At 37.4% G+C, this 27519-nt stretch overlaps 2 protein-coding genes across 6 annotated transcripts in view; one reads left to right on the forward strand and one right to left on the reverse strand.

The window, feature by feature from the left end:
* Positions 1-37: 37 nt before the first annotated feature.
* On the reverse strand, positions 38-22237 carry LOC133452115 (acyl-CoA-binding domain-containing protein 5A-like). Of its 2 annotated transcripts, XM_061731322.1 has the most exons (14): positions 22031-22237; positions 21831-21948; positions 19842-19965; positions 18135-18207; positions 17686-17836; positions 15502-15540; positions 14499-14711; positions 10542-10757; positions 5211-5305; positions 4926-5106; positions 3839-4047; positions 3614-3667; positions 2335-2450; positions 38-983 (listed from the first exon to the last, which is right to left on the reverse strand). In XM_061731322.1, exons 2-14 carry the CDS (start codon positions 21910-21912, stop codon positions 971-973), a joined length of 1566 nt encoding a protein of 521 aa, XP_061587306.1. In that variant the 5' UTR covers positions 21913-21948; positions 22031-22237; the 3' UTR covers positions 38-970. The 2 variants fall into 2 exon arrangements, with proteins under 2 accessions (XP_061587306.1, XP_061587305.1); XM_061731321.1 differs by lacking the exons at positions 14499-14711; positions 15502-15540.
* A 2021-nt stretch (positions 22238-24258) lies between these two features.
* The window catches only part of LOC133453117 (abl interactor 1-like), a 59092-nt gene continuing 55831 nt past the window's right edge, over positions 24259-27519 (forward strand). For all 4 annotated transcript variants that reach the window (XM_061732991.1, XM_061732993.1, XM_061732992.1 and 1 more), the window contains exon 1: positions 24259-24446. In XM_061732991.1, coding sequence (XP_061588975.1) covers positions 24330-24446 — 117 coding nt within the window. In that variant the 5' untranslated portion in view covers positions 24259-24329. The remainder of the gene's footprint in view (positions 24447-27519) is intronic.

Raw genomic sequence — 27519 nt, forward strand, 5'->3', positions numbered from 1 at the left:
GTTACCCTTAGCCTTCCAGAAAACATATGAAAACACATTAATTTTACATTTGTTTTTATTACATTTTCAAATTATTAGTGTATACTTTTCTTCAAGAAACAAAACTTAACAGATATAGATGTGTGGATTGTCTTTATACTCTCGCTCACTTTTTTGCAAGAACAGGGACAGTTGATACAGGTTAGATTTCCTTACATTTGGTTGTTACATTAGATGTTTTTGCTGCTTTGTGAGCAATTTACTTCTTTACTTTCATCAGTTTTGATCATTTAATTTATCACATTTCATTGTTTCCATTTTGTTTCTTTGAGGTAATTTCATGGTTCCCTTATAATTTATGTTTGTTTTTCTCTTCCTGGGATTATATATGCAATTTCTGACTTTATTATCCCTTTGAAATGGTAAAATAAATACACATCTTTACACAAAAAATTTACGTTTTTTATCTTGAATGTCTATTTGGTTTTAAAAGGAAATTTCCCTGAAATATTTGTCACACAATACATATGAAAAAGAAACTTGTCTTCTAAAATGTTCAAAAGGCAGTTTAAAAATTGAAAATACATACAAGGAAACCTAAGCATAGTAATGTCCTGTGAATGAAATAACCATCAATGAGAAATTATACAACTTTTTAATCATCCAATGTCTATTGCTAACGTCTGATGCTTCTAAATCAACTGTTTATTTCCATTACATGTCAAAAAAAGAACTGATTCTCAATTAAATAGATCTTTAAATACATAAATACACAGCTGTATAAACTTTTATAATCATTCCCCATCTAAAAAGTCTCTTTCCAATAAAAATGCTACACCTTATTGCCAGAACTCATTTTTCACTCCTTTCTGATCAAGTGTTGATGTAACGCGGCCACTCAACGTCTTCGTTACACCATCCGCGGCGGCGGCTTGAGAGGAGAAAAGTGGAGCAAAAGTGCTTCATTGCTTAACGTGGACTGCCAGACACTTCATGGGATTTTTCTGTAAGGGCAAAAGCAGAAGCAGATCTTACAAATCCTGTGGCTACAAAACAAAACCAATAGAGGGTCTGCATTGATGTCACTTCCCCACTGGACCAGCCTCCTTACCCTCACTGAGTGGTAAAACATCAGCAAAAACAGCTGCAACTAGTGGAGAAGACGGGATAACAGCTGATTATCAGCTTAAATTAAAGTCAGTTGGACTTGACAGTGACCTGTACAGTTACCAAGAACCAGTGGTCCATGGACATTAATATTTGGTACAGTTACCAAGAACCAGTGGTCCATGGACATTAATATTTGGTACAGTTACCAAGAACCAGTGGTCCATGGACATTAATATTTGGTACAGTTACCAAGAACCAGTGGTCCATGGACATTAATATTTGGTACAGTTACCAAGAACCAGTGGTCCATGGACATTAATATTTGGTACAGTTACCAAGAACCAGTGGTCCATGGACATTAATATTTGGTACAGTTACCAAGAATCAGTGGTCCATGGACATTAATATTTGGTACAGTTACCAAGAACCAGTGGTCCATGGACATTAATATTTGGTACAGTTACCAAGAACCAGTGGTCCATGGACATTAATATTTGGTACAGTTACCAAGAACCAGTGGTCCATGGACATTAATATTTGGTACAGTTACCAAGAACCAGTGGTCCATGGACATTAATATTTGAACACAGATCCAGTTTCCTGATATTTATATGTACTTAATTTCTACGCCGGGGAAATACACCAAGCAAAAAATCATACAAAAGTCTTGATGCTTGGTCCGACTTCAAGGCAGGATTTGTTGTAGAAATTAAAATGATGAGGACATTGAACTTTATGATTTGACCGTTTAACGTTAGCTACCCAAAAATCCAACATTACCTGATACAAAATGGGAACCGCAAATCCACGTTTCGGTGTCTGGAATCCAGTTGTTTCTGTGAATTGCAGTGATCCATTTGTCTCTCTTAAGCTTATTTTTCGTCAGTCTGTAAAACGATAACTCTGATTTCTTGCTAAATCTATGAGTACAGTCGATCGCACAACAGCTCTTTCCCATTATAGATGTTTTCCAGTTGCTCAAACTGAAAGTTTACGCTGCCACTCAGTCTTTCTGACACTCAGTCTTTCTGACACTCAGTCTTTCTGACACTCGGTCTTTCTGACACTCAGTCTTTCCGACACTCAGTCTTTCTGACACTCGGTCTTTCTGACACTCAGTCTTTCTGACACTCAGTCTTTCCGACACTCAGTGGGCGTAACCTACTGTGAAGTCTCTATCATGCACATTCCCTCTATTAGCAAACATAACCAACTTGGAATTCTTCTTCAGCCAAATGTGCTCACCTTCTCTTGCGTTGTAAGTAGAGCTGGACGAGCCGGTGGGCTATCAGAGGCCACAGGGCCGTCAGCGCCACCGACAGGGGAGAGATGTCCAGTGGCCACCAGGACGGTCTCAGGAACTGCAACAGAGAGAGAGAGACAACCGGTGCAAAGAATCAGTGTTTTCATCATTGAATATATTGCGTTTGCAATAAATTCAATAAAAATTCATGCACAGACTAAAGTGAAAGAAAACAAGAGAATAAGAAGATTAAAGTAGTGCGCCCTTATAAAGGTGATTATGCCAGAGTACACCTGGGGACTGGCCACGAAAACTAAACAGTTTAATGCAAACAACAACAACCACCACAACTACGGAAGAGTATCACACTGCAAAAACTCAAAATCTTACCAGGAATATTTGTCTTATTTCTAGTTAAAATGTCTCATTCTTAGTCAAAAAATCTCATTACACTTAAAACAAGAGTCATTACCAGAAAAATAACTTATTATTTGAAATTTTCACTTGAAATAAGTAGAAAAATCTGCCAGTGGGACAAGATTTATCTTCTCATTACAAGCAAAAAAATCTTGTTCCACTGGCAGATTTTTCTACTTATTTTAAGTGAAAATCTACTTGAAACAGGTGAAAATTGTTGTTTTTTTCCATTGATGAGTCTTGTTTTAAGTGTAATGAGATTTTTTTTTACTAAAATGAGACATTTTAACTAGAACAAGACAAATATTCTTGTTAAGATTTGGGGTTTTTGCAGTGTAGAGCCATGCAGGAGAAAGAATATTTGAGAGGGGAAGATTTTTTTTTATTGTGCACTTTGAGAAAAAAGCCGAAATGTCGAGAAAAAAGTCTAAATGTCGAGAAAAAAGTCTAAATGTCAAGATTAATGTTGAAATACAATTTCAAGAATAAAAACAAAGTTTTGTGAATAAAGTCAAAATTTCGCCTTTTTTCTCAAGATTTCAACTTTATTCACGGAATTTTGACTTTTTTCTCGAAATTGTATTTCAACATTAATCTTGACATTTAGACTTTTTTCTCGACATTTAGACTTTTTTCTCGACATTTCGGCTTTTTTTCTCGAAATGCATAATTTAAAATTTTTTTTATTTTTTTTCTACTGCCTGGCCCTAATACTCTTCCACACCACAACAGTAGCAAGTACATGCTGTATTAGGCATTTTAATGTTCACCGCAGAGTATGTGGGTTTGAAAATGGCCAAATATTTAGAAGAAGAAGAAGAATACAGATAAATCATAAGCTGTAAGAATGTGTTTTATCAGGACCTTTTGTATAACAGTTGGTAAAAAATCTTCCTGCTTCGGTGAAGACGGTCTCGACTAAAAATAAAGGAGAAAGCACAGACATCTGTCAATACACATGAAATGTCAGAACTTTCCTAGAGAAAAAACACATAAAACAAAGTTTTTTTGTTTTGTTTTCTTCTTCATTTTGCATATACAATGACAATGCATTTCCACGGCCCCAGATACTGGAACCCCGTGGTGCACCTGCGAGCGGGTCAGCTCCTCCAGAGTGTGCAGCCGGTGCAGCACGCTGGTCATGTCGTGCTGCAGCCTGAGCAGAGCCGTGGCTATCTGCTCGTTGATGTTCCCCCCCGGAGCTCTGGCGGGGTGCGTGCTCCGGGGTTCACAGCCACAGGCAGAACCTACACCCACACGCCAGGAAGAGCTGCATGTGTCCCCTGGCGACAGAGACGCTGGAATGAGAGTCCCATAGCGACAGATTAATGATCTGACAAACAGGCAGAGCTGGGTAGAGTAGCCAAAAATTGTACTCAAGTAAAAGTACTGTTACTTCAGAATAATATGACTCAAGTAGAAGTAAAAAGTATTCATCCAAATAATGACTTGAGTAAAAGTAAAAAAGTACTTGGTGAAAAAACTACTCAAGTACTGAGTAACTGTTGAGTAACGTCTGATTTATTTATTAACACAACCATTCAAACAGACAAAATAATCATCTTCAGGCAAATTAAATCAATAAAATAATAAAATAAATTAGAATTAATAAAAATTAAAAATAGCTTAAATTAAAATAATCTTTAAAGTAAATTTAAGTACTTTAATACATAATAGAATAAATAAAATAATAACAGAATAAAAAATAAATTAAGCACAAGTAGCACAAAATGTCAAGCCTTTGTACTTTTCTTTTTTAACCAGCAGAACTAGAACAAACATGAACTCATAGAAACTCTGTGTGTGTTTGAGTCTGTGTAAATGTGACAAAACATGCAAAAACAAACATTTTTCCCAAAGAATCACCCAGTGATGTCATGAGATTGACGCGTACGCGGATAAAAGGGATAAAAGAAAAGTAACAGCTCAACGTAGCCTAATGTAGCGGAGTAAGAGGAACAGTTTCTTCTTCACAAATCTACTCAAGTAAAAGTAAAAAGTATAGTGATTCAAAACTACTCCTAAAAGTACAACATTTCCCAAAACTTACTCAAGTAAATGTAACGGAGTAAATGTAACTCGTTACTACCACCTCTGCAAACAGGAAAAACAGATCTCTCTGTTTCGGGAGTCCAGAAAGTTAAATAAAGTGCACATGTTACTCCTGAAGTCTCACCCATTTCTCTTGTTGATGAGGAGCTGCTGTGTTTGCCTGGACTGACCCCTGGTTTAAAGCATCCCGCCATCACTTCCTGCTCTGCCTCCTTCAGGGTGGCGCTGCTCTCAGACCAGAGCTCGTTGGGCCGGACTGAAGCAGCTCCGGACAGAGAGGACCGGTCCTTCCACGCAGACAGCCGCTGTGCAGAGAGAGGATGGACAGAGAGACCCTTCACTTACATGATCTTTTGGGATGTGCTGCTTTTATTCACCTCATGTGTTTGACTCTGTGAAGACGCCGCACCTCTTCCACGGCCAGATGCTCCATGGAGTCACAGAACTCCTCGTTATCAGAGTCTGCAGATCGGAGATTCCTGTCAGACGCAGCGTCGCTCTGGTCTGGATGAGGAAAAACAGGAACAAGCAACAAGAACAAATGTTCATGTGTGGACTGAGTCTGCAGCCCATGTGGATGGGGGATAGTTGAACAAATGTTGTTTTTTTTTTAGTTTAGTTTATTGGTCCTTTCAATTTCCACAACACAAATAACCCAAAGTACAGATGTAAATCGTCAGTGTAATACAAAAAAATATAGAATTTTTTGGTGTACAGTATATATATATATATATATATATATATATATATATATATATATATATATATATATATATATATATATATATATATATATATATATATATATACAATTATATAGTATACAATTTTAACTAAAAACCAAGGACCAAAAGGTGTAGACCAGGGGTTCTTAACCTTTCTGACGTGTGTGTGTGTGTGTGTGTGTGTGTGTATATATTCAAGTAGCCTCATAGTTGTATCAACATCTGCATCAGACTGTTATATTAAAAAAAGTACATATTTGCCATTTAACATGTTTAACTTGAATTAAACATATTTTTTTCTCTTAAAAATAAAATAGATTTTATTTTATTTTTCAAATGCTATCTTATTTTATTTCTCTACCAGCAGTTTGAATTTCCCCTTTTCTTTGTTAATTGTCTCAACACATTTTTATAATAAATGAATATAAACACATCTTAACAATTGAACAGTTTTGCAGTTTTTCTTTCTTCCCCTTAATCTTATGCCCCCACTTTCTGTGGTTCAGTGAGAGAACTGAGCTCTAACTTCTCCTGTAAGGACTTTAAATCTGGGCTGGATGGTGTCAGGTTCTCATACACATGAGAAGGTGCTCCTTGTTGAGCCTGGAACGATATTTAGTTTTAATTATGTTCATTGTGGACAAAGCTGCTTCACAGCTGTATCTGGACCCAAACATGTTTTAAGATGGTCAGTTTATTTTCTGTGACTTCAGTTCAGACTTGAGTGAATATGTTTGATGAAAAACTGTGTTTTGTTTCAGTGGCGTTTTACTTTCGCACTTTGAACGCCACGGTCTCTGAACGTATGAGACACTGGTTTTGTCCCAGTGGGAAGACTGAACAGGATGAATCTGTCCATTCAACTTTCCTTTCCACCTGTTACGCTTCTCATCTCTGTATATAGTCAAGCTAATTACCGTATTTTGACGACCATACGGCGCCGTGTGGAAAGGCGCACCTTCAGTTTTGTGTGTCATTTCTGGATTTGAAACACACACACGGCGCGCCATGTGGAAAAGCGCTGTCAACACACACACAAGCATACAAGTGTGCATATTTAAAAATAGAGCGGGAACAAAACTTTGTGTGATTGTACTTTATTTATTTACATTAATAAGTTGTCAGGACTCAGTTTGTCGGGTTTCATCCGAGCCTGATCATCTGAGACGGGCAGAGCCAGCACTGCAGCTCTCTGGTCGCGCTGCAGCAGAGTCACTTTCCGATGCTTTTGAGAAAGCCTGAACAATCCAGTCCAGCAGACACGACAGCCCACGCATCTAAATCTACCATCTTTCACCGTTAACGACGGAGCCCATCGCCCGAGCGGCACCGACCTCCCCGGCCGCGGGGACGCGTCGGGATAAATGATCACGCCGCGCTCGCTCTCTCTGGGCGCAGACCCAAGTAATCGATCCCTGATCCTGGCGGATCTAAACGTACTCTGTGCAAAATGAAGGATTTTCTCTGTAAATACACACCATTTATCTTACTATAACACGTACAGTTAGCTGAGTGTCTTCTCCTCATTTGGTCGGGAGTTGCTATGCAGTCCCGCGGCCCCCGCGGCCCACACGTACAAAACAGAATTCTTTTTGCGGCCCACTAGATGGCGCTCGCGGCCCAAGTGTGGGTCGCGGCCCTATGGTTAAGAATCACTGGTGTAGACCAAATGTTGAAAGAGCCATATTGGACCAAAAACACAAAAAACAAATATGTCTGGAGCCGCAAAAAATGAAGTCTTAGAATGAAGGCAAATGGCGAAAGCCGAAATGTTGAGAAAAAAGTCAAAATTTTAAGAGAAAGGTCAAAATGTTGAGAAAATAGTCGAAATGTTGAAAGAAAAAAAAGTCGAAATTTTGAGAAAAAAGTCAAAATGTCGGGATTAAAAAGGAAAGGAAAAAGGAAGAAAAAAAGAGAAAAAAAGGAAAAAAAGAAGAAAAAAAGGAAAAAAAAAGAAAAAAAAGAAGAAAAAAAGGAAAAAAAGGTCAAACAACAAAACAAACAAAAATCTCCAGGGAGCTACTAGGGCGGCGCTAAAGAGCCGCATGCGGCTCTAGAGCCGCGGGTTGCCGAACCCTGGTGTAGACTGAAGCCTAAGCTTATACATAAATAAATCCATATGAGAAGTTACCCCAGTATAAACAAAATAACTGTACACAAACATACAGCATATTCTACATGTTATTACTAAATATCATTCCATACAGTATATATATATAAGTACATACATACACATACCTACACATATACATATATACATACACATACACACACATACTGTACATACACATACATACACATGTCCATAGGTACATGCCTATGTGTATTATACCTTTGATTTATATGTATTAATCATTTTGTATTTAGAGGTGCTTTTAAATTGTAATAACGTGCTCCACATTTTCATTTCTGTATTTAAGCTATTCCACAGATTAATCCTGTCACTGAGATCATCGTTGTTTAACGTTGGTTCTTTGTTTTCGTGAACATAAATGTTCCTCTTAAGTCATATTTCTAACTCTGCTTTGGAAGAGCTTCTGAATGCTGTCAGGAAGTGTTTTATTGTTGATTTTAAACAGAAATTGCGCTGTTTTAAGGTATGAATGAGTAGCTCAGGGAGCATGAGACATCTTTTTCACGTGAATGTTGTAACATCGAGTAAATATAGTGGAACCGGTACCATGGAAAATGCATTTGGATTTCAGTCTAAAGGGGGGCCAATAACTTTTACTTTTAGCAATTTATTTATTCATTTCGGCCAGACAGTGTGCAGTGATATAAAAATATGTGGATCCCTTGCAATTAACTTCCCTCTGAAGTAATTGACCATAATAATAAAAATGTAATCTGATCGTCATCCAAGTCTGAGTAACAGAAAAACACAATGTGCCCAAATTGAGGAGAGACAAACGGTTTTAAATCCCAGTGTTTTGTTGAACACGTTTGTTTAACATTCACAGTGCTGGAAGAACAACAGCTGGGGAGCAGCATCTTCCTGTATGTTCAGTGTTGCAGACGCATGATTGGAGATGTTTTCCACTTCCTCTGTCTCCAAGCTCTTTTCAGAACACTTGTGGGTGCAGATCTGTTTACTACGGAAGAGGATTAGGGCCATGCAGGAGAAAAAATATCTGAGAGGGGAAGATTTTTTTTATCGTGCACTTCGAGAAAAAAGTCGAGAAAAAAGTTGAAATGTCGAAAATAAGGTTGAAATATAATTTCAAGAATAAAGTCAAAATTTTGTGAATAAAGTCGAAATTTTGAGAATAAAGTTGAAATACAATTTGGTGAATAAAGTGGAAATGTCTCTTCTCCATCAAATCCAGTTAGCAGAGACTGACAGCTCTGCAGCAGCAGCCCTAACTAACTAACTAACTAACTAACTGTGTGATATGTGTTTCAAATCAATATCGTCATCAAACAACAAACAACATTTCGACTTTTTTCTCGAAATTGTATTTCAACATTAATCTCGACATTTCGACATTAAAGTTGAAGTACAATTTCAAGAATAAAGTCGAAATTTTGTGAATAAATTCGAAATTTCGTCTTTTTTCCTCAACATTTCCACTTTATTCACGAAATTCTGACTTTATTCTTGAAATTGTATTTCAACATTATTATCAACATCTCAACTTTTTTCTCAACATTTCGACTTTTTTCTCAAAGTGCATAATGAAAAAAAAAAATCTTCCTCCTCTAAAATATTATTTTTATTTTTCTCCTGCCTGGCCCTAACACTCTTCCGTAGGGGACTGAAAGCCCAAACGCGCAGAGATAACCCTTTCCAGCCTTGTGCAGATCAACAGCTCTTGATCGCATGTCTTAATGAAAGTATTCTGTGCAAGCAGGTGTGGGTCACATCGGAGGATGGTTCCACTGAAATGTGAGTCTGTTTATCGGAGTAGCTCTAAATCGCAACCTCTGAACTCATTTCAGAGGTCCAGAAGAGACTGGACTCCTGGAGTTCAGACTCTGACCCCAACACGCTTTTACTGTAGTGATTATTCTAGGGATTCACTTATAGCGCTTTTCCACTAGTATCTACTCACCCCGACTCCACTCGGTTTGGTTCTTTTCCACCAGGGGTCTAACGTGCCGAGTAGATACTTTTCTGTATCTATTCTGCCGAGGTTCTAAGCTGCTGAGTCGGCTGTATCTGACATCATCACACTACAGGCCACCGATTGGTCGGGGGGTTGGAGTCAGACGTCTGAGTCAGGAGGAGGAAATCAGAGAAAGAGACTCTGACGGATTCTTGTTCATTTTATTCAACAGGCAATGGCAGCAAAAGTCTGTTTCATGATCCAACTCTGAGGGTCAGATGTTCATAAACCTGGTGCTGAGGAGAGAATTAAAAAGGGATCTAGACGGAGATAAGGAACGACCAGATCTACCAGGAGCTCTGTCTCTTCATAGCTGCTCGCGGCTCCAGCTGACTTTTCAGCAGCGCTGAGACAAACTAACAAATTAAAAAGCGCTGCCACTTGAAGTTTCTCTTACTCTCATTTTTTAACTTGATATCAAACACAAGCCACAGATCCAGCAGCACATCTATCATCTCCTCCAGGATCTACATCTTTAGTGTTGTTGTCTTCTTTGTTTAGATCACACAATCAAATCGTCACAGCAGCTTCACTCCAACCTCCTACTTCTGCTCCAGGTGAATTGTTATGGAAAAGAAACCAGGCCGTGCTGAGATGAGTAGAGCCGAGTAGGTTCTAGTGGAAAAGTGCCATTACTTTTTCATCCAGCTCTGTTAAATCCTGGTGTTCAGTTGGGGTCGTGTTCTGGGTCTCTGGAAAGCGCCTAGAGACAGCTTGTGTTGTAATAGACGCTATAGAAATAAAACTGAATTGAATTCAATGAAGAGACAAAAAACTTTGTGTGTGTTATCGGTTTCAGCACAGTGAGTTTGTCTGTTAGTCAGTCAGATAAAGATCAAACCCTATTCCACGGTAAATGAATGCAGAAACCGTGACATGAGACAGACACTTGCTGCGGCGTGATCTTACCGACGGCGTGTCCGTTGAGGCTCACGCTTGGGTACCGGTGCTCGCTGGGCTCCAGGGAACACGCCAGCTCGTCCTCCTCCACCTCGCTGTTGAGGGAGCTGTGCGTCCCGTTGGTGAAGGAGGATACGCTGGGCTCCACGCTGCTGCCGGAGCCCTTGGTGTCAGACCTCCACCGCCGTCCCTCCACCATCAGAAACCTGGGGTCCGGGCTCCAACCTGGGAGGATGCAGAGGACACCCGCGGTGACAGCAGAGGACAGGTTTATGGAACTTTAAAAAAAACAACAATTCCCGTAGGCTAGGGGTGTAATGATACACTAATCTCACGATACGATACGATACACCATATTGAGGTCACGATAACGATAACGATACGATATCATAGCAGTATTTTTTAACAACCTTGAATGAGGAACATATGACTGGAAAAAATTGTCTTTTATTTGAAAGACACAAAATACAAAACAATGCTGTGCGTTTGCCCTATTGTTACAGTTTGTAATGCTTTATAACTGTTTAAGTTTTAAAGAGAAAGCCAGGCCAACCATTTTCCACAAACTGAACTAAAAGTAAATGTCAGGTTTGCATTATGCATCTTCAGTTTCATACAAGTACAAATATTTAGCCACAAACTGAATAGTTTCTCTCATGTATGATTTGACTTTTTTCTTTTCCAGAAATTTAACAACTAAAATTAAATAAATAAATAAAAGTAAATAAATACATACAATTTTACATCATAAAACAGATTGATTCATGCTCACCTTATAAGTGTAAGAGGAGATCATTTATTTTTGTTAAGAAGGTTATTTTGGTAATTCAGGGTTCATTATTTTATAAATATATTCTTTATATTCTGATGTAAATCAGGGACTATAATGACACTAGTCAGTTTATCTGTAGTGATTAGTCTGTTTTAGATTGGGCGGAGTGATACGCCACAGTACGGCACTAGGTGCTGTGTTGATGTTCTAAAATCCTACACTGTTGAGGGACATTAAAGTACACTGGAACTCAGCAGAAGTTTCCCCGTGTTTATCCTACTCACGACCCCAAAAAGGTTTAATTTAATAAGGTAAGTCTTAACTCTACACCAGCCTTACATCAGTAAAAGTTCAGAGCTCAAAACCCCCAAGAGTCCCGTGATCAGGACCAAAACGGTACTAGTTTCTTCTGAGCGGAGGAAGATTTTGGTCCGCGGGTCGAGGCGCGGACGGCACCAATACGCTGCGCGTTACTAGTCAACACAATAGATTAATATTAATAACCCAATATCGCGATACACTTTGTCACCTCCACGACACGTATCATGACATTTTTGTATCACGAAATTTTGTGGCACGATTTATTGTTACACCCCTACCGTAGGCCCACCACCCGCAGGAAGGTCCATGATAGTCGTGCCTCGACGACCCAATCCCCAGACCAAAACCCTCTCAGTGGGGACATGGAATGTCACCTCGCTGGGGGGGAAGGAGCCTTGTGTGTGAGGTTGAGAGATACCGGCTAGAGATAGTCGGGCTCACCTCCACACATAGCTTGGGCTCTGGAACCCAGCTCCTTGAAGGGGGCTGGACCCTCCACTACTCTGGAGTTTCCCAGGGTGAGAGGCGGCGGGCTGGTGTGGGCTTGGTTATAGCCCCCCAGCTCAGCCGCCATGTGTTGGAGTTCACCCCGGTGTATAATAAATGAATTTCTCCGTGTCCATCTATAGCCATCTCCGGCGTTCCCCCAGATACGATTGTACTGTCAAAGGCAGAGGGTGACTGCGTTGCTTTAGCCACTTTGCTCGCCAGGCGATTCATTTTATTCAAATGGAAAGAGCCACACCCCCCACCTTTACTCACTGGATAAGGGATTCACTCTGTTTTTTTGAAACTAGAGAAAGTAAAGTATTCCATGAGAGGCTCTGCTAAAACCTTTTCTAAATTGTGGAAACCCTTTCCTGAAACACATTAAAGATAATATCCAATTGTCTGCAGTCCCATAATCATTGAATCCTGTCTCCCAATTTGAAAAAACCACCATGCTTCATTTCTTCTGATCTCCATGTGTCTTGTGTGACAGTGCCTACTTGTTATTAGTTATTACTGGTTATTAGTTACTTTTCTTTTTTTTTCTTGTTTGTTTTGTTGTTGTTATCATACTATGTGCTCTGACTTTACAGTTTGCAACCTTTTTTAGCCCAGGGTCTCCTTGGATGAGAGAAAAACAGAGCAGGGACCCCCACTTGGAATTCTTATTTTTTCCCTTTTTTTTAATGTGTCAAGTTTTAAGCATGGCTTCTAATAACCTTTGAATGTGTTTTATTCTGCTTATATCCCCTTATTAACCAATTCCTGACTGGATTATTAGCTACATGTGTTTATGGTTGATGAAACTTTGTCCTCGTCAGACGTGGAAGGAGTAACGTTAGGCCGAGCTGGAACGTTACAATCTCCAGCTTTAGGGTTTGTTATTGTCACTAATTTATCCATCAGGTCTAACTAGCATTAAATATGAAATAGTAATTTTGCAATGAATTTTCTTTTCTTAAAGTGGACCTATTATGAAAAACAGGTTTTTTCTTGCTTTAACATATATAAAGTGGTCTCCCCTCAGCCTGGCAACTCAGAGAAGGAGGAAAGCAACCAAATTCTGCAGTGTCTGTACAGCCGCCCGGATGAGCCGTCCAGTGTGATGTGGATCTACGAGCCAATAAGATTCTGTGCATTTGCGTTACGTAACCAAAATGCAAACCACGCCCACAACTATAAAACCGTGTAACTGCATGAGCGTCCGACTATCGTAGCACTGCATGACATCGTCTCTCTGTCCATCTCCCTCCAGCAGCTGCCACTTTATTGAGGTTTTTGTAGTGAAATGAGGAGGAATCATAGAGATAACTTCTCATTTCAACTAACTGGATCTGTTTCCTAAAGCGCTTTCAACCGGCTTTCAACGCGAGCGACAGGAAGAAAATAGAAGCAGGGCGTCCGACAAATGTTCAGCTCAAAACGGTGCCCCGTGTTGCGCAGCGCCGCGTTGCTGTGGCCAGTTAAAACAGTCCAATAGAACATAAAGCAATGGAATTGATTTTGTCGGTGACGCTCGCTCCCATCACATGCAGTTATTACGACACGGTGTAAATAATTCCGCCGGCCGGAGCTTCCACTATTTTTTCGTAGCGGTGTATCGCGTCATTCAGGCAGCCAATCAGCACAGAGCCTCATTATCATAGCCCCGCCCACTCAGAATCCTGCATAGATAATGAGGTTAGAAACTGGGAAGATAAAGACATGGTTTGGAGGCTGAATTTCTAATTTATTTAGCAAAGACAATCAAAAGCTTGTTTTTAAGACATTCAAGGCCTGTTTAAAATAAGTATTAGATGCCATAATAGGTCCCCTTTAAACAGCTAGCTAGCTCGTTTTTCTGCTCTAAAGTTGACATTAGTCACATGACTCACGTCATGAGAATCATTTATGTAGAGTTGTAGACTAAATATTTATTGTAAAAAATAGATTATTATCGCCTGTTATTTTGATTTTTTTTTAACTCTCACAAATTATTTTGGTTAAAATTGCCTTTATTTCTTTTGAAGTTGGAGGACCCCCTGCAGTACCCCCAGGTTGAAGACCCCTGACCTAGATGATGACCATAATCTTGTTTTTTGTCTTTGTTTTTTGTACCTGTCTTTATGAAAAATTGAAAATCTTAATAAACAAAGTTTTAAAAAGATTATTCTGATGGTCAAATCCAGAGCATTTATCTTTCCAAGGGGAAAAAACCAGCTGACTCGTCTCCAGTCAAGCGTTCATGGGAATGGTTTGATGGAAGCCCGAGAATCCAGCCCACCACACTGATGTGACAGCTCTGCAGACATCACCGGCTTCGTTGTGGAAGGGGAGGAAGGGAGGCATTTTAAACCAAGTACAATCCACCAGTCGGCATCACCACCACTACAGCTACACTGTACCTCTTCCCTCCTCCTCGTCTTCATCACCAGTATTGAAGTCATCCTCCCTCTCCTCGTCATCCTCACTTGTCCTCCAAACATTTCTTTCCTCCTCTCTGTCCATTTCTCTACTTTCTCTGCTTCCTTCTGCCTCGCTGCTAGTGACACTCAGTCCCCGCACGCTGCCGTCCATGTCCTGGAGGTTTTGTATATCCTCCCACAGTCCCCCAAAGCCTGGACGGTGGAAGAAAACACTCTTTACTAAAGAATCACACATTTTAACAGCAGGACGCTGAAGCCACACGAAGCAAAGACGCACTTGACACAGCGACTAAACTACACCAAGTTTCTTGTTTTGTTCTAGCTTTGTTCTATTTTGTAGCCCGAGCCAGTATCGATGTAAGCTTCACATTTTTTTACATCAGTACAGGAAACGGTAAGAAAAGTGGCCCAAAGTACGGAAGCGTATTGCATTCACTTGAGAGAAAGAAATCTGCTCTGTTTTTCTGAATTAATGAGATAATTATCTCAGAATTCTGAGAAAAGGTTTGATGAAAAAAAATAAATCTGCTCTGTTTTTCTGAATTAACCAGATCCCTCACAACTTGCAAGAAGCCGTCATTCACTTGAGAGCTGGATTTCATGCAAGCAAACATGTTCCTGTCCAGTTGAATCCAGTTTTATTTTGCTTTTGGTTTGAAACATTGGGAAATACTCTTGTCTTTAAGTTATATAGATGGTATTGTTATTAGTTTGTCGACATTGCGCAGGCACCTCAGGACTTTGCGGTTGTTCAGACAGAAAGCCCATTCTGATCTACTGGACATTATCTCGTTAATTTAGAAAAACAGAGCAGATTATTTTTTTCATTGACATTTTTCTCAGAATTCTGAGATAATTATCTCGTTAATTCAGAAAAACAGAGCAGATTTTTTTTCTCAAGTGAATGCAATACACTTCCATACCAAAGAGGTGCAGAGCAACTAATCTAAAAACTCTATGGAGCAACAAACACAAGACTTGCCTTCCATTGTTGGTTTTTTAACCGATTGAACCAGCTCCCCTGAAGATATAAAAGAAAAAGCATGTGAGACAGACAGAAAAAAAAAGTAATGTGTGAATGATAGTTTGTCCCATATTATTGAGCTTTATTTCGAATATGCAAATTAGAAAGAACAATACTAAAAAGTAAAAAAAAAAACAAAAAAAGACAAGGCAGACCTCGCAGATCCACCAGCATATTCGAAAGGGAGTAGGATTGAAGTATATACTTATCAGGTCCTACCCCCAAATCTTATATTCATTTTTCCAAAATAGCAAGAGAATCAATGAGCTTACTTATAGAACACAAAAAAAAACATAATATATGAAGGGAATGCAAATCAAACGTTACATTTAAAAGAATAATAAAAGCCAGTTTGATGAAGAAATATCATAATTGTCAAGTTAGGTGGGTTTTCTTTTTTTTTCTCTCTTTTTAGCACCATTGTCATATTTATTTTCTTTGAATCAAAAAAGAATAGACTATCTGTGTTTGACGACAGATATTTTGTGTTATTTTATAACTTTGTTGTAGTTTTGGTTTTGTTTCTTTGTTTTTTTTATTATGTTTATTTTTAAAGTTTTTTTTAAATTGCGTAATTTGTCATTTGTTTTTTATTTTATTATTCGATTAATTGAAATTTGATTTCTTAGGAAAAAGGGACAGATAAAATAAGCTTAGTCTTCTTTCTATTCCTCTTTCTGTTCAGTCAAGGAAAGAGATTTATTATAATTATATTGAACTGTTTTGTTTTTCTTTTAATGAAAGAAAGAAAGAAAGAAAGAAAGAAAGAAAGAAAGAAAGAAAGAAAGAAAGAAAGAAAGAAAGAAAGAAAGAAAGAAAGAAAGAAAGAAAGAAAGAAAGAAAGAAAGAAAGGGAACAAACTATGAAAAATAAAAACAGTGACTGAATGCAGTAAGTTGGGCATGGGAAGACGCCCCCACCTGTGAAACTTTGATAGAAATCAACCTGGAAGTCTAAAGCTGTGCAGATTCTGGGAGGAACTGGAACATGAAGGACCCAAATCCCACTAGAACCATCCAGTTTTATCATCCGTGTCTCCAGTCATCTCCACAACATGCTACGTGTCCTGCAGCGAAGACGTGGGTAACACAGAGCTGTAGCAGCGATATCAAACCGCTTCAAACTGGCTGCTTCCAACAAAGCTGTGAGGAGATGGTTGAAAACTGAGCTGTTGTATTGAATACTTCTGGAACCTCGACCAAAACATCTTAGGGATATTTCATGGAGAGCTCAGCACGAAACATAAATGAATAAATACATAAAAAGGCATAATATTTCCCTACGAGTGCTAAAGCAGCAAAGCAGTCATTTACCAGTGTCGCGGTCTGACTTCTGGCTTGTGGCCACGTCCTCGGTTGCTTTTCATCAGGGTGTAACAGGGCTGGGCCTCCGTTCAAATGTCAAGAATCCATTTGATTCTGATTCTTAAGATTCAGAATTATCGATTATCAAGATTTGATTCGATCCAATTTTGATATTGATTTGGGTTAGTGTTATTAAAACTGTTTTTATGAGCTGTTGCATGAATTATATGACTGTAGTTCATAAAAAGAACTATCATAAATATATGGACTTCGCGGAGGCAAATCAGTTCACGCTCCCCCGTCGTTCATATATTTATGTTAATGAACACCCTGTCCATTATCCCTTACATCATTTGACATAGATCTTTTGTTCATTGTTTTGGTTTAAATGTTAAGACAGGAGGAAGCCTTAAAGATCTGTCAAGTTTTTGATGAGAAACAGGGGTGGGATTAAATAAATGTTCTTCTTCCCACTCCCTTTCGAGTGTTAATGAATTAATTTGAATATTGAACCTGCACGTCTACTGTTAAAGGTATTTGCTTAATTTTCTGTTGCACGCAGGTCACTAATGTTGTAAATGTTGTACCGCTCGGAATAAATATGAACTGAACTGAACTTAAGTGAACTGAGATGCTGGAAGAATGATATCTGTTAGCTGGCTCCGTATTCCCCCAGAGGAGCCAAGGAAAGAGACTGGGAGCCCCTTTTTGCTTGAGTTGCTGCCTGAACTCAATGAACCAGAAATTGATGGATGGATGGATGGATGGATGGATGGATGGATGGATGGATGGATGGAGAGAGAGATGGAGAGAGGATCTTCCTAATTATCCACTTTACCTTCATGACCAGCGAAGGGTCTGGTGAAGGGCCTCTTCCCCACTCCGCTCTCTCGTTCCTCTTCCTCGTATCCGTCCACCTCCGTGTAGAAGTTTCCAAGCCTCTGCACCAAATCTGCCACTTCATCTGAGATGGGGATGGTCTCCAGAATCTGACAGAACACATTCACAAACAGGCACATTGGCAGACGACCAGATGTGTCATTTGAAAATGGGCTCGGTAGAGCAAATCTATTTAATTCAAAAGTCTGGGTTTTGATTGTACCGCATTTAGCCAAAAGAGAGGCTCATTTCTGTCTTGATTTATATCTTAATCCACAGGTTGAAGCTTATTAAAGTGGCCACCGCTGGACACACACTTTTACTAGCATGAGACACAACATTAATACAATCAGGAAACCATAACCTGCTTAATATTTGCAGCTGCAGCTTTTCTGTGAAAGGCCTTACCAGCTGGATGTCTTCTACATAATTCTTCATGGCTTCCTGCTTGGTCATATTTCCCAGAGAGCACCAGGCATCCCTGGCAACGGAGAGTCAAAGTTCAGCGTTGAGAAGAAACACAGTCCACAGGGAAAGACTGAAGCTGGAGCGTCAACATGGTTATAAATGATTTCCCCAGGAATTCTGTCTTACTGTATGTTTCCGCACAAATATTTTGTTGTTTTATTGTTTGCGTTCGTAAAAAGTAACATTTCACAGAGGAAAAAAGTTAGGAAAAGATGTGGAGAGGTCATAAAAACTAGAAGGGCTTATAAGCGACCCCCCCCTCTTAAAAACAAGAAAAATTAAAAAATAATAATTCATAAAACCATATAAGCACAATACATAGGCCTATACAGTATAACTGATAACTCAGTTATACGATACTTCAGAATACAATTAAATAGCTTAGAAATATATTTGAAAAATGGTGAATGAAAAACACACATACAGGACTGTCTCAGAAAATTTGAATATTGTGATTTTCTGTAATGCAATTACAAAAACAAAAATGTCATACATTCTGGATTCATTACAAATCAACCGAAATATTGCAAGCCTTTTATTATTGTAATATTGCTGATCATGGCTTACAGCTTAAGAAAACTCAAATATCCTATCTCAAAAAATGAGAATATTCTGGGAATCTTAATCTTAAGCTGTAAACCATAATCAGCAATATTAAAATAATAAAAGGCTTGCAATATTTCAGTTGATTTGTAATGAATCCAGAATGTATGACATTTTTGTTTTTTTTAATTGCATTACAGAAAATAAAGAACTTTATCACAATATTCTAATTTTCTGAGACAGTCCTGTATCTGAATAATGGTAAATGAAAAACACAGATATATAAAAAATCTATCAACTTTTTTCAGCTTTCTTTTGAATGCAGATAATGTTGAGCATGTTTTATTTAAATGTTTTAAACTGTTCCACAGCACAAAACCTTGATACATAAATGAACATTTAGCAACTGCGGTTCTACAGAAGGGGATATGCAAATCATTCCTTCTTCTTGTGGAGTATGAATGATAATAAGAATTAAACTCAAAATAATTATGAAAATGTCTGGGTAAAGTTAACAGAGAGCATAGGACTTTATACAGGACTGTCTCAGAAAATTAGAATATTGTGATAAAGTTCTTTATTTTCTGTAATGCAATTAAAAAAACAAAAATGTCATACATTCTGGATTCATTACAAATCAACTGAAATATTGCAAGCCTTTTATTATTTTAATATTGCTGATTATGGTTTACAGTTTAAGATTAAGATTCCCAGAATATTCAAATTTTTTGAGATAGGATATTTGAGTTTTCTTAAGCTGTAAGCCATGATCAGCAATATTAAAATAATAAAAGGCTTGCAATATTTCAGTTGATTTGTAATGAATCCAGAATGGATGACATTGTTGCATTACAGAAAATAAAGGACTTTATCACAATATTCTAATTTTCTGAGACAGTCCTGTACATCAGGATTCCTGTCCAAATCTATGGTTACATGGTTACATCCAAAATAAAAGCTGCACATCCCTACAGACATGTGAGCATGTCAGTTTCAAATAACTATCAGCATGTGTATAGAAGTTAACTCATATTTTACACTTTAAAATGACTATTTGTGTCCCTTTCAGCTGTAGCATTGTACAAGTTTATTGCAGACACGCACCATTTAGCCTTTCCCCGAGAGTCCCAGAAGCCGTTGGGCCGGGGGAGCGTGCAGGGCCCCATGGTGGCCTGCTGGTAGTAACTGTAGAACATCAGCATCATGTCGTCGGAGGGCTGGAACGGTCCTGGGGATGTAGGGAAGGGAGGATGTATTAAGATGTAAACGTGTGAGTTTGTTCACTTGGTTTTTAAGTGTAAGTATGGTCAGACAGATGTGAGCCTGGGGAGTTTTGATTTGATTTGATTTGATTTGAAGATTTTATTTTATATACAGGACTGTCTCAGAAAATTAGAATATTGTGATTTTCTGTAATGCAATTACAAAAACAAAAATGTCATACATTCTGGATTCATTACAATTTAACTGAAATATTGCAAGCCTTTTATTATTTTAATATTGCTGATCATGGCTTACAGCTTAAGAAAACTCAAATATCCTATCTCAAAAAATTTGAATATTCTGGGAATCTTAATCTTAAACTGTAAGCCATAATCAGCAATATTAAAATAATAAAAGGCTTGCAATATTTCAGTTGATTTGTAATGAATCCAGGATGTATGACATTTTTGTTTTTTTAATTGCATTACAGAAAATAATGAACTTTATCACAATATTCTAATTTTCTGAGACAGTCCTGTATTTAAATATAGTCAAAATAAAAGCAAATCAAGGCAAACAAAAGAAAATAAAACAAACGCCCAGCATTTAGTTGTGCTACTATGTATGTATGTACTAATAGAAGTAATTATAATGCATAGTATTACATGATCATTACTTTACTATAATACTACAATATAATAGAGAACAATAGACAGCAATGGTATAACAATATACTTGAATAACTATATGAGAGTAGATATGCTATATATACATTGGTTCATATATTTACCTCCAATTATATACATAAAAATTACTATAAATCTATATATCGACATATCTACATATAACTATAAATCTGAATATATTAATAGAGATATAGATACACAAATACTGTACGTATAATATAACTCAATATATCCATATACATACCTACATATAACATATCTATATCCATAATATACATCTGTATATCTACATACATTAATAAATGTTCACTAACAGACCAGAGAAGAAAACTGCTTCACTTAACCAGGTCAACCACCTGGAGTGTTTATAACCAGTACTTGAGTTGTAAAAAAAAAAAATCAGGGGGGATGGTGGATTTTATCATATGGGGACAGATAATTTGTGCTGATTACAAATAATATAATATATTACAAATAATAGCAGTGACCAAAACAGCTGCAGAAATACTGCAGGAATGACATAGCAGCAGTTAAATGCAGCCTTCTGTAAGCTTTAAATATCCACTGGGCTTACATCAAATACATCAAAACACAACAATAAAAAACACTTTTCTGAACTTATCAATATGACTCTGTCCTTCACAGGATAAGTAAAATGGATCACTGCAAAAACTCACAATCTTAACAAGAATATTTGTCTTATTTCTAGTTAAAATGTCTCATTTTAGTAAAAAAAAAATCTCATTACACTTAAAACAAGACTCATCACTGGAAAAAACAACAAATTTCACCTGTTTCAAGTAGATTTTCACTTAAAATAAGTAGAAAAATCTGCCAGTGGAACAAGATTTTTTTGCTTGTAATAAGAAGATAAATCTTGTCCCACTGGCAGATTTTTCTACTTATTTCAAGTGTGAAACAGGTTATTTTTCTCATGTTATTTTTCTGGTGATGACTCTAAATGTTGAAATAGCAGTAAAACCACATTCATTGATGAAATTACATAAGAGATGGAAAGTGGGGATGGCAGTTTTACAGGGGGGATGATTTGGACCGTTTTTATTTCAGGGGGGATGCCATCCCCCCTCAACTCGAGTACTGTTTATAATCCACAAACACATATTTCACAGTCAATTGCACATAATTAGATAGTTAAGTCTAATCACTTTCCATTTGCAGCAGCAGATTGGAAGTGTGTCCTCACCTTCTTCAGGCAAACTCCGGATGACTTTAACCGCGGCCTGAAACGTCTGCTCCAGGCTGTGGTCGCCCTCCTCCTGGTCCATGCTGCTCCAGACAGGGATGAGCTGGAATCCTCACATCTACCACAGGAATAACAGGAATAACATGTCATTCACAGAGGATATGATCACCCACATTCGGCCTTATTTACAAGCAACTCACCGTCATGCTGTTCTGCACCGCAGTGATACTGTAGGCCTGGTTATTTCTTTAACCCGGTTTCTGACGGCAAATTACCATCTCTTCAAGGATAAACCACACTGGCAACGTTTTAACTATAAGTCATGTCTGGGAAATGTAGTTTATATTTGGCAACATTTCTTTGAAAGGTGTGTCGTTGCCTACCATTTGGTCCTTCAAATCCCATGTACGGCTCAGAGCGGGGATTTAAACCGCAAGGGTTTATGGGAAATGTAGGCGGGCGACAGGAGGCGCTGTCTGAGCGGCACAACCAAAATAATAATAACAATAAAATGAATAATAATAACAATAACAAAACAACAACAACAATAATAATAATAATAATAATAATAATAATAATAATAATAATAATAATAATAATAATAATAATAATAATAATAATAATAATAATAATAATAGAATAGAATAACATAGAAAGCCTTTATTATCATTATAATGGTATAGATTAGGCAGCAGCTCCGTAAAAGTGCACACATGCAAAGACTATGTAAACAAAGACTGTGTAAAAAACAAAAATAGGAAACAGGAAACATAAATATATATACACTATGAAAATGAGTGAATGAGAGAATAATAATGCACATGAATGAGTGAAAGAAAATTGCACTTGAATGGATGGAAGAATATTGCACATAAATGAGTAAAGAATATTGCACAGTATGAGGTAGCTTATTGGTTCAGAAAGTAGTAATAATAATGATAATAATAATAATGTAACCTATAAAACTTGAGTTTGCGAGCCAAATTTTTATTTTTGTCTTAGTAGCCATTCCATTATGCTTGTAGGTTATATGTAATAAACCTCGCATATCTCGAATCTGATGAAAATTCTATTAAAGACCAAAATTCTAGTCTTTTTGGAGGGTATTTTTTCAGTTTTTATAAACACATTTTTAACCAGTACAGACCATTTACGATTCACTTCTTATGTATGTGTGTAATAAATCAATAAAGAATAAAAATACACTGAAAAAAGAAAAAATATGAAAATGTATCCCGATTATACCAACAGACAGTATAAGAAATATAAATAAATAATTAAAACAACATTTGTATATACTTGTATATACATTTGTGTAATTCTTTTTTCACAAAAGTGACTACATACATGCCTAAAATATCGTTAATAATACACATATTTACTTACAGGAAAATATAGGATCAAATTTGCTGTGATGGTGACAGTGGCGGCACCTGGGGGTGGCCAGGGGTGGCCATGCCCCCCCCCCCCCCCCCCCCCCCTACAAATTTGCTGGCCACCCCACTTGCCTCAATAAAAAAAACATTCTATCGTCAGTTATGTGTTTCATTCCACATCATTTGGGCCAAATGCATATCAGTAGGCGTTTCTTTAAGTATTTCTGAGCCTAATATATATAATAAAAAAAATAATTAATTAATATAAAAAATAAATTAATTAATTAATTAATAAATATAAAAAAAATAAATAAATGAAAATAAAGCTTCTGGGAGTCCCATTTTACAAACCTCAAATGATTGATTATTATCTGTATTTGTGTTTTTTAATTATTTGTAAAATACAAATGCCCAAAACTCTAAACAAACATATATTAAAATGTATATGATCTATATTATATATAAAAAAAAAATATATATATATATATGTGTGTATATATATATATATATATATATATATATATATATATACACACATATATATATATATATATATATATATATATATATATATATATATATATATATATATATATATATATATATATATATATATATATATATATATATATATGCCTTAGGATTTTACCAACATGGTATTGACCATTAATGTATATGCAGACAAGTTAGAAAGTAAAAAGAAAAAAAAAAAATCTGAGCCTGTATAACGGTATAATAAAATCCTGTAATGATGGATTTTAGTTTTGGTTCCACCCCAAGAATTTAAGTGGCCCCATCTTGCCCCCCTATAGGAAACATTTTTGGAGGCGCCTCTGGATGGTGACAAATAAAAAAAACCATTGACCGTTATAATGTATTATCTTATTAGATATTAACCTTCAACGCAAAACGGCAGCATCTCAATGAAATCTAATTGGTCGACGCCTCCCGAGTGTCGGCCCCCCAGCCAATCAGCGCGCTCCGTTCGGAGCGTGGTTGGTTGTGGAGCGCAGGCCGGCGGACCCACAATGCCAGGCGGGGGAGCCGCTCTCTCATCACACCGCAGCATCACCGCCTCGCCTCGCAGGGGAACACACACAAGAGACATGCGAAGGGATGTAAGATGGCAGAGCTACAAATGCTACTAGAGGAGGAGATCCCCGCCGGTAAAAGAGCGCTGGTGGAGAGCTACCAGAACCTGTCCCGGGTGGCGGAATACTGTGAAAACAATTATGTGCAGGTAAGAGGCGCGGGCGTGGCCGCGGCGCTTTTTTCACCGCTACACCGGGGCGATTTCCTGCCGTGTCTGCGGCGTTGTTACAGGGGGAGAGTGAAAGCCACAGGAACGGAAATTGTTGGTCTCGACGTGAGCGAGCGACAAACCGCTCGCCCGCCCCGATAGGAGCTTTGTGCCGGTGTGGTTTGTGGGGGGAGCCGCGGCTCGGTGTCGTGTCTGGCATGGCGACCCGTCGTGTTCCAGGCTTCTCCCGGGGGCCACCGGGGCTCCGGTCCGGAGGAGGGTGTGTCGCTGTTATTATGGTCACTGGAGCTGCTTTCTCTGATGATAGGTACCTGTAAACGGATCATCTCGACCCAGTTTTCCCTCAAAAACCGTTTTTTTTGTATCTATCCCTTTCTAGGTGAATGTTGGAACACACATGCAGCCGGTATTTGAGTCCCCATATCGGTGTTGTGGGAGCAGGGGCGCCTCCAAACATGTTTCCTAGGGGGGGCCAGATGGGGCCACTTCAATTCTTGGGCTGGAACCAAAACTAAAAGCCATTATTACAGGACTTTATTATACTGTTGTAGTATACAGGCTCAGAAATACTTATTTTTTTTTACTTTCTAACTTGTCTGCATATATATTAATGGTTAATACCATGTTGGTAAAAACCTAAGGCATATATATATATATAATATATATAATATATATTTTAATATATCATATATTTAGTTTATTTATTTATATATATATATATATATATATATATATATATATATATATATATATATATATATATATATATAATCATTTTGTATATATATTTATATATTGGCTCAGAAATACTTTTTTTTTTTACTTTCTAACTTGTCTGCATATATATATTAATGGTTAATACCATGTTGGCACCTAAGGCATATATATAAATAAATATATATATGCATTTTTAATATATAATATATATCATATATATTTTAATATATCATATAATTAATTTATTAATACATATATATATAATTCTTTTGTGTGTGTGTGTGTATGTATATATATATATATATATATATATATATATATATATATATATATATACACGCATAACTGACGCTTTAATCTATGTGACCGGCAAGTGGGTTTTTTTTTAATTTATTTTTATTTATTATTTATTTATTCATTTTTATTTAGTGGGGTGGCCATCAAATTTGTAGGGGGGCCGTGGCCGATTTCTATCATATTCATGATAAACCTCAGCACAATCTTTTGTAGTTGGGTTCCTTATGTGTGAGCTGACGTCACAGACATTCACAGTCTTAATGAGTGTGAACTGCACTTTTTACTTACGGGTCGGGCACTGTTTTGTTTTGTTTAATCTGTGCTCCTAACCATAGTTGTGTACTAACAGAATCAGTGTTCTTGTAAGCCATGTTTTGATGGACTGTAGACTTAATGCTGTCAGATCAGATCAGATCAGATCAGAGGCCAAAATCTTCACTCCAAGGTTGTGCTTTTGCCAGATTTTTTAAAAAAAGGTCTCAAGTCCAGAGCTTTGTCTTTTACACATAAATCAGTTCCCATTGAGAGTGCAAAAGGTGTTGTCATGTTTGTCTGAACTATTGAAAGGAGTGGGTTAGAGGGTGACATGCACTTTAGAGACCGGGGCAAAGATGCCGTAACGATGTGTCCAACACTCAAACTGATATTTATGGATTACTGTGTTCTGGGAATGTGTGAAAAAATGGTTTAAGAGCAGTTTAAACCTGAATAAAACAAATAGCTACAGCCTACAGATATATATTTTTATTATTCCTGATGTGAAATGTATTTTTATTCTTTTATTATTATTTGTTTTTCTAATACCGGTATATTCTTATTTAAGCATGGGTGCCATATATGATTGTTGATGATATTGGGCGATCTTACAAAGGCGTACTAAGGATTTTAGGCTCAGTTTAGGTCTGACTTGCACCCAGTGACATCTGTAGTTGTGTGGCTCATTTTGAAGCTTGTTTCAATTCATTGTTTGGGAAACAGGCGATGAGGACACCGAACTTTATGATTTGACCGTTTAACATTAGCTACCCAAAAATCCAACATTACCTGATACAAAATGGGAACCACAAATCCACGTTTCCACGCCTGGAATCTAAAACGATAAGTCTGATTTCTTGCTAAATCTATGAGTACAGTCGATCGCACAACAACTATTTCCTATTTTAGATGTTTTCCAGTTGCTCAAACTGAAAGTTTACGCTGCCACTCAGTCTTTCTGCCACTCAGTCTTTCTGTCACTCAGTCTTTCTGTCACTCAGTCTTTCTGTCACTCAGTCTTTCTGTCACTCAGTCTTTCTGACACTCAGTCTTTCTGTCACTCAGTCTTTCTGTCACTCAGTCTTTCTGACACTCAGTCTTTCTGTCACTCAGTCTTTCTGTCACTCAGTCTTTCTGACACTCAGTCTTTCTGACACTCAGTCTTTCTGACACTCAGTCTTTCTGACACTCAGTGGGCGTAACCCATAGACATATAACGTAGACGCCCCATCGAGTGTTCTTCCCCGCTGCTGTGATACGTCAACGTCGCCGCCATATTGGATGTTCAAGACTGCGCTGTAAACTAATACAAGTAAATGGACTTATTTTCATAAAGCGCCTTTCTACAAAGAAATGTACCTTTTACGTCTCATTTATTCATTCACACACGCACTAATATACTTGGGAAACAGTTAGGCACCAAATATAATACATTTAATTTTCTCAGATGGCAAAAATAAGAACTTTATTGATCCCACATAGGAGTAATTCATGTTATATCAGCTATAGAGAACAAGGTAGTGCTGAAAAACAATATATATCCCCCCTCACAAAAATAAGAAAAATAAAGAAACATATTTTCTCATCAACAAAATGTATTTTAAATTTTTCAAGTAACAAAATAACATATTTGAACCATGTTTCAGACAATAAATAACTTTGAACCATTTTTCAGACAATAAAATAACATGTTTTGTTGATGAGAAAATATGTTTCTCTATTTTATTTATTTTTGTGAGGGGGATATATATATACTTTTTTCTCGAAATTGTACTTCAACATT

Source organism: Cololabis saira, chromosome 10 (assembly GCF_033807715.1).
Source record: "Cololabis saira isolate AMF1-May2022 chromosome 10, fColSai1.1, whole genome shotgun sequence".
NCBI lineage: Eukaryota > Metazoa > Chordata > Actinopteri > Beloniformes > Belonidae > Cololabis > Cololabis saira.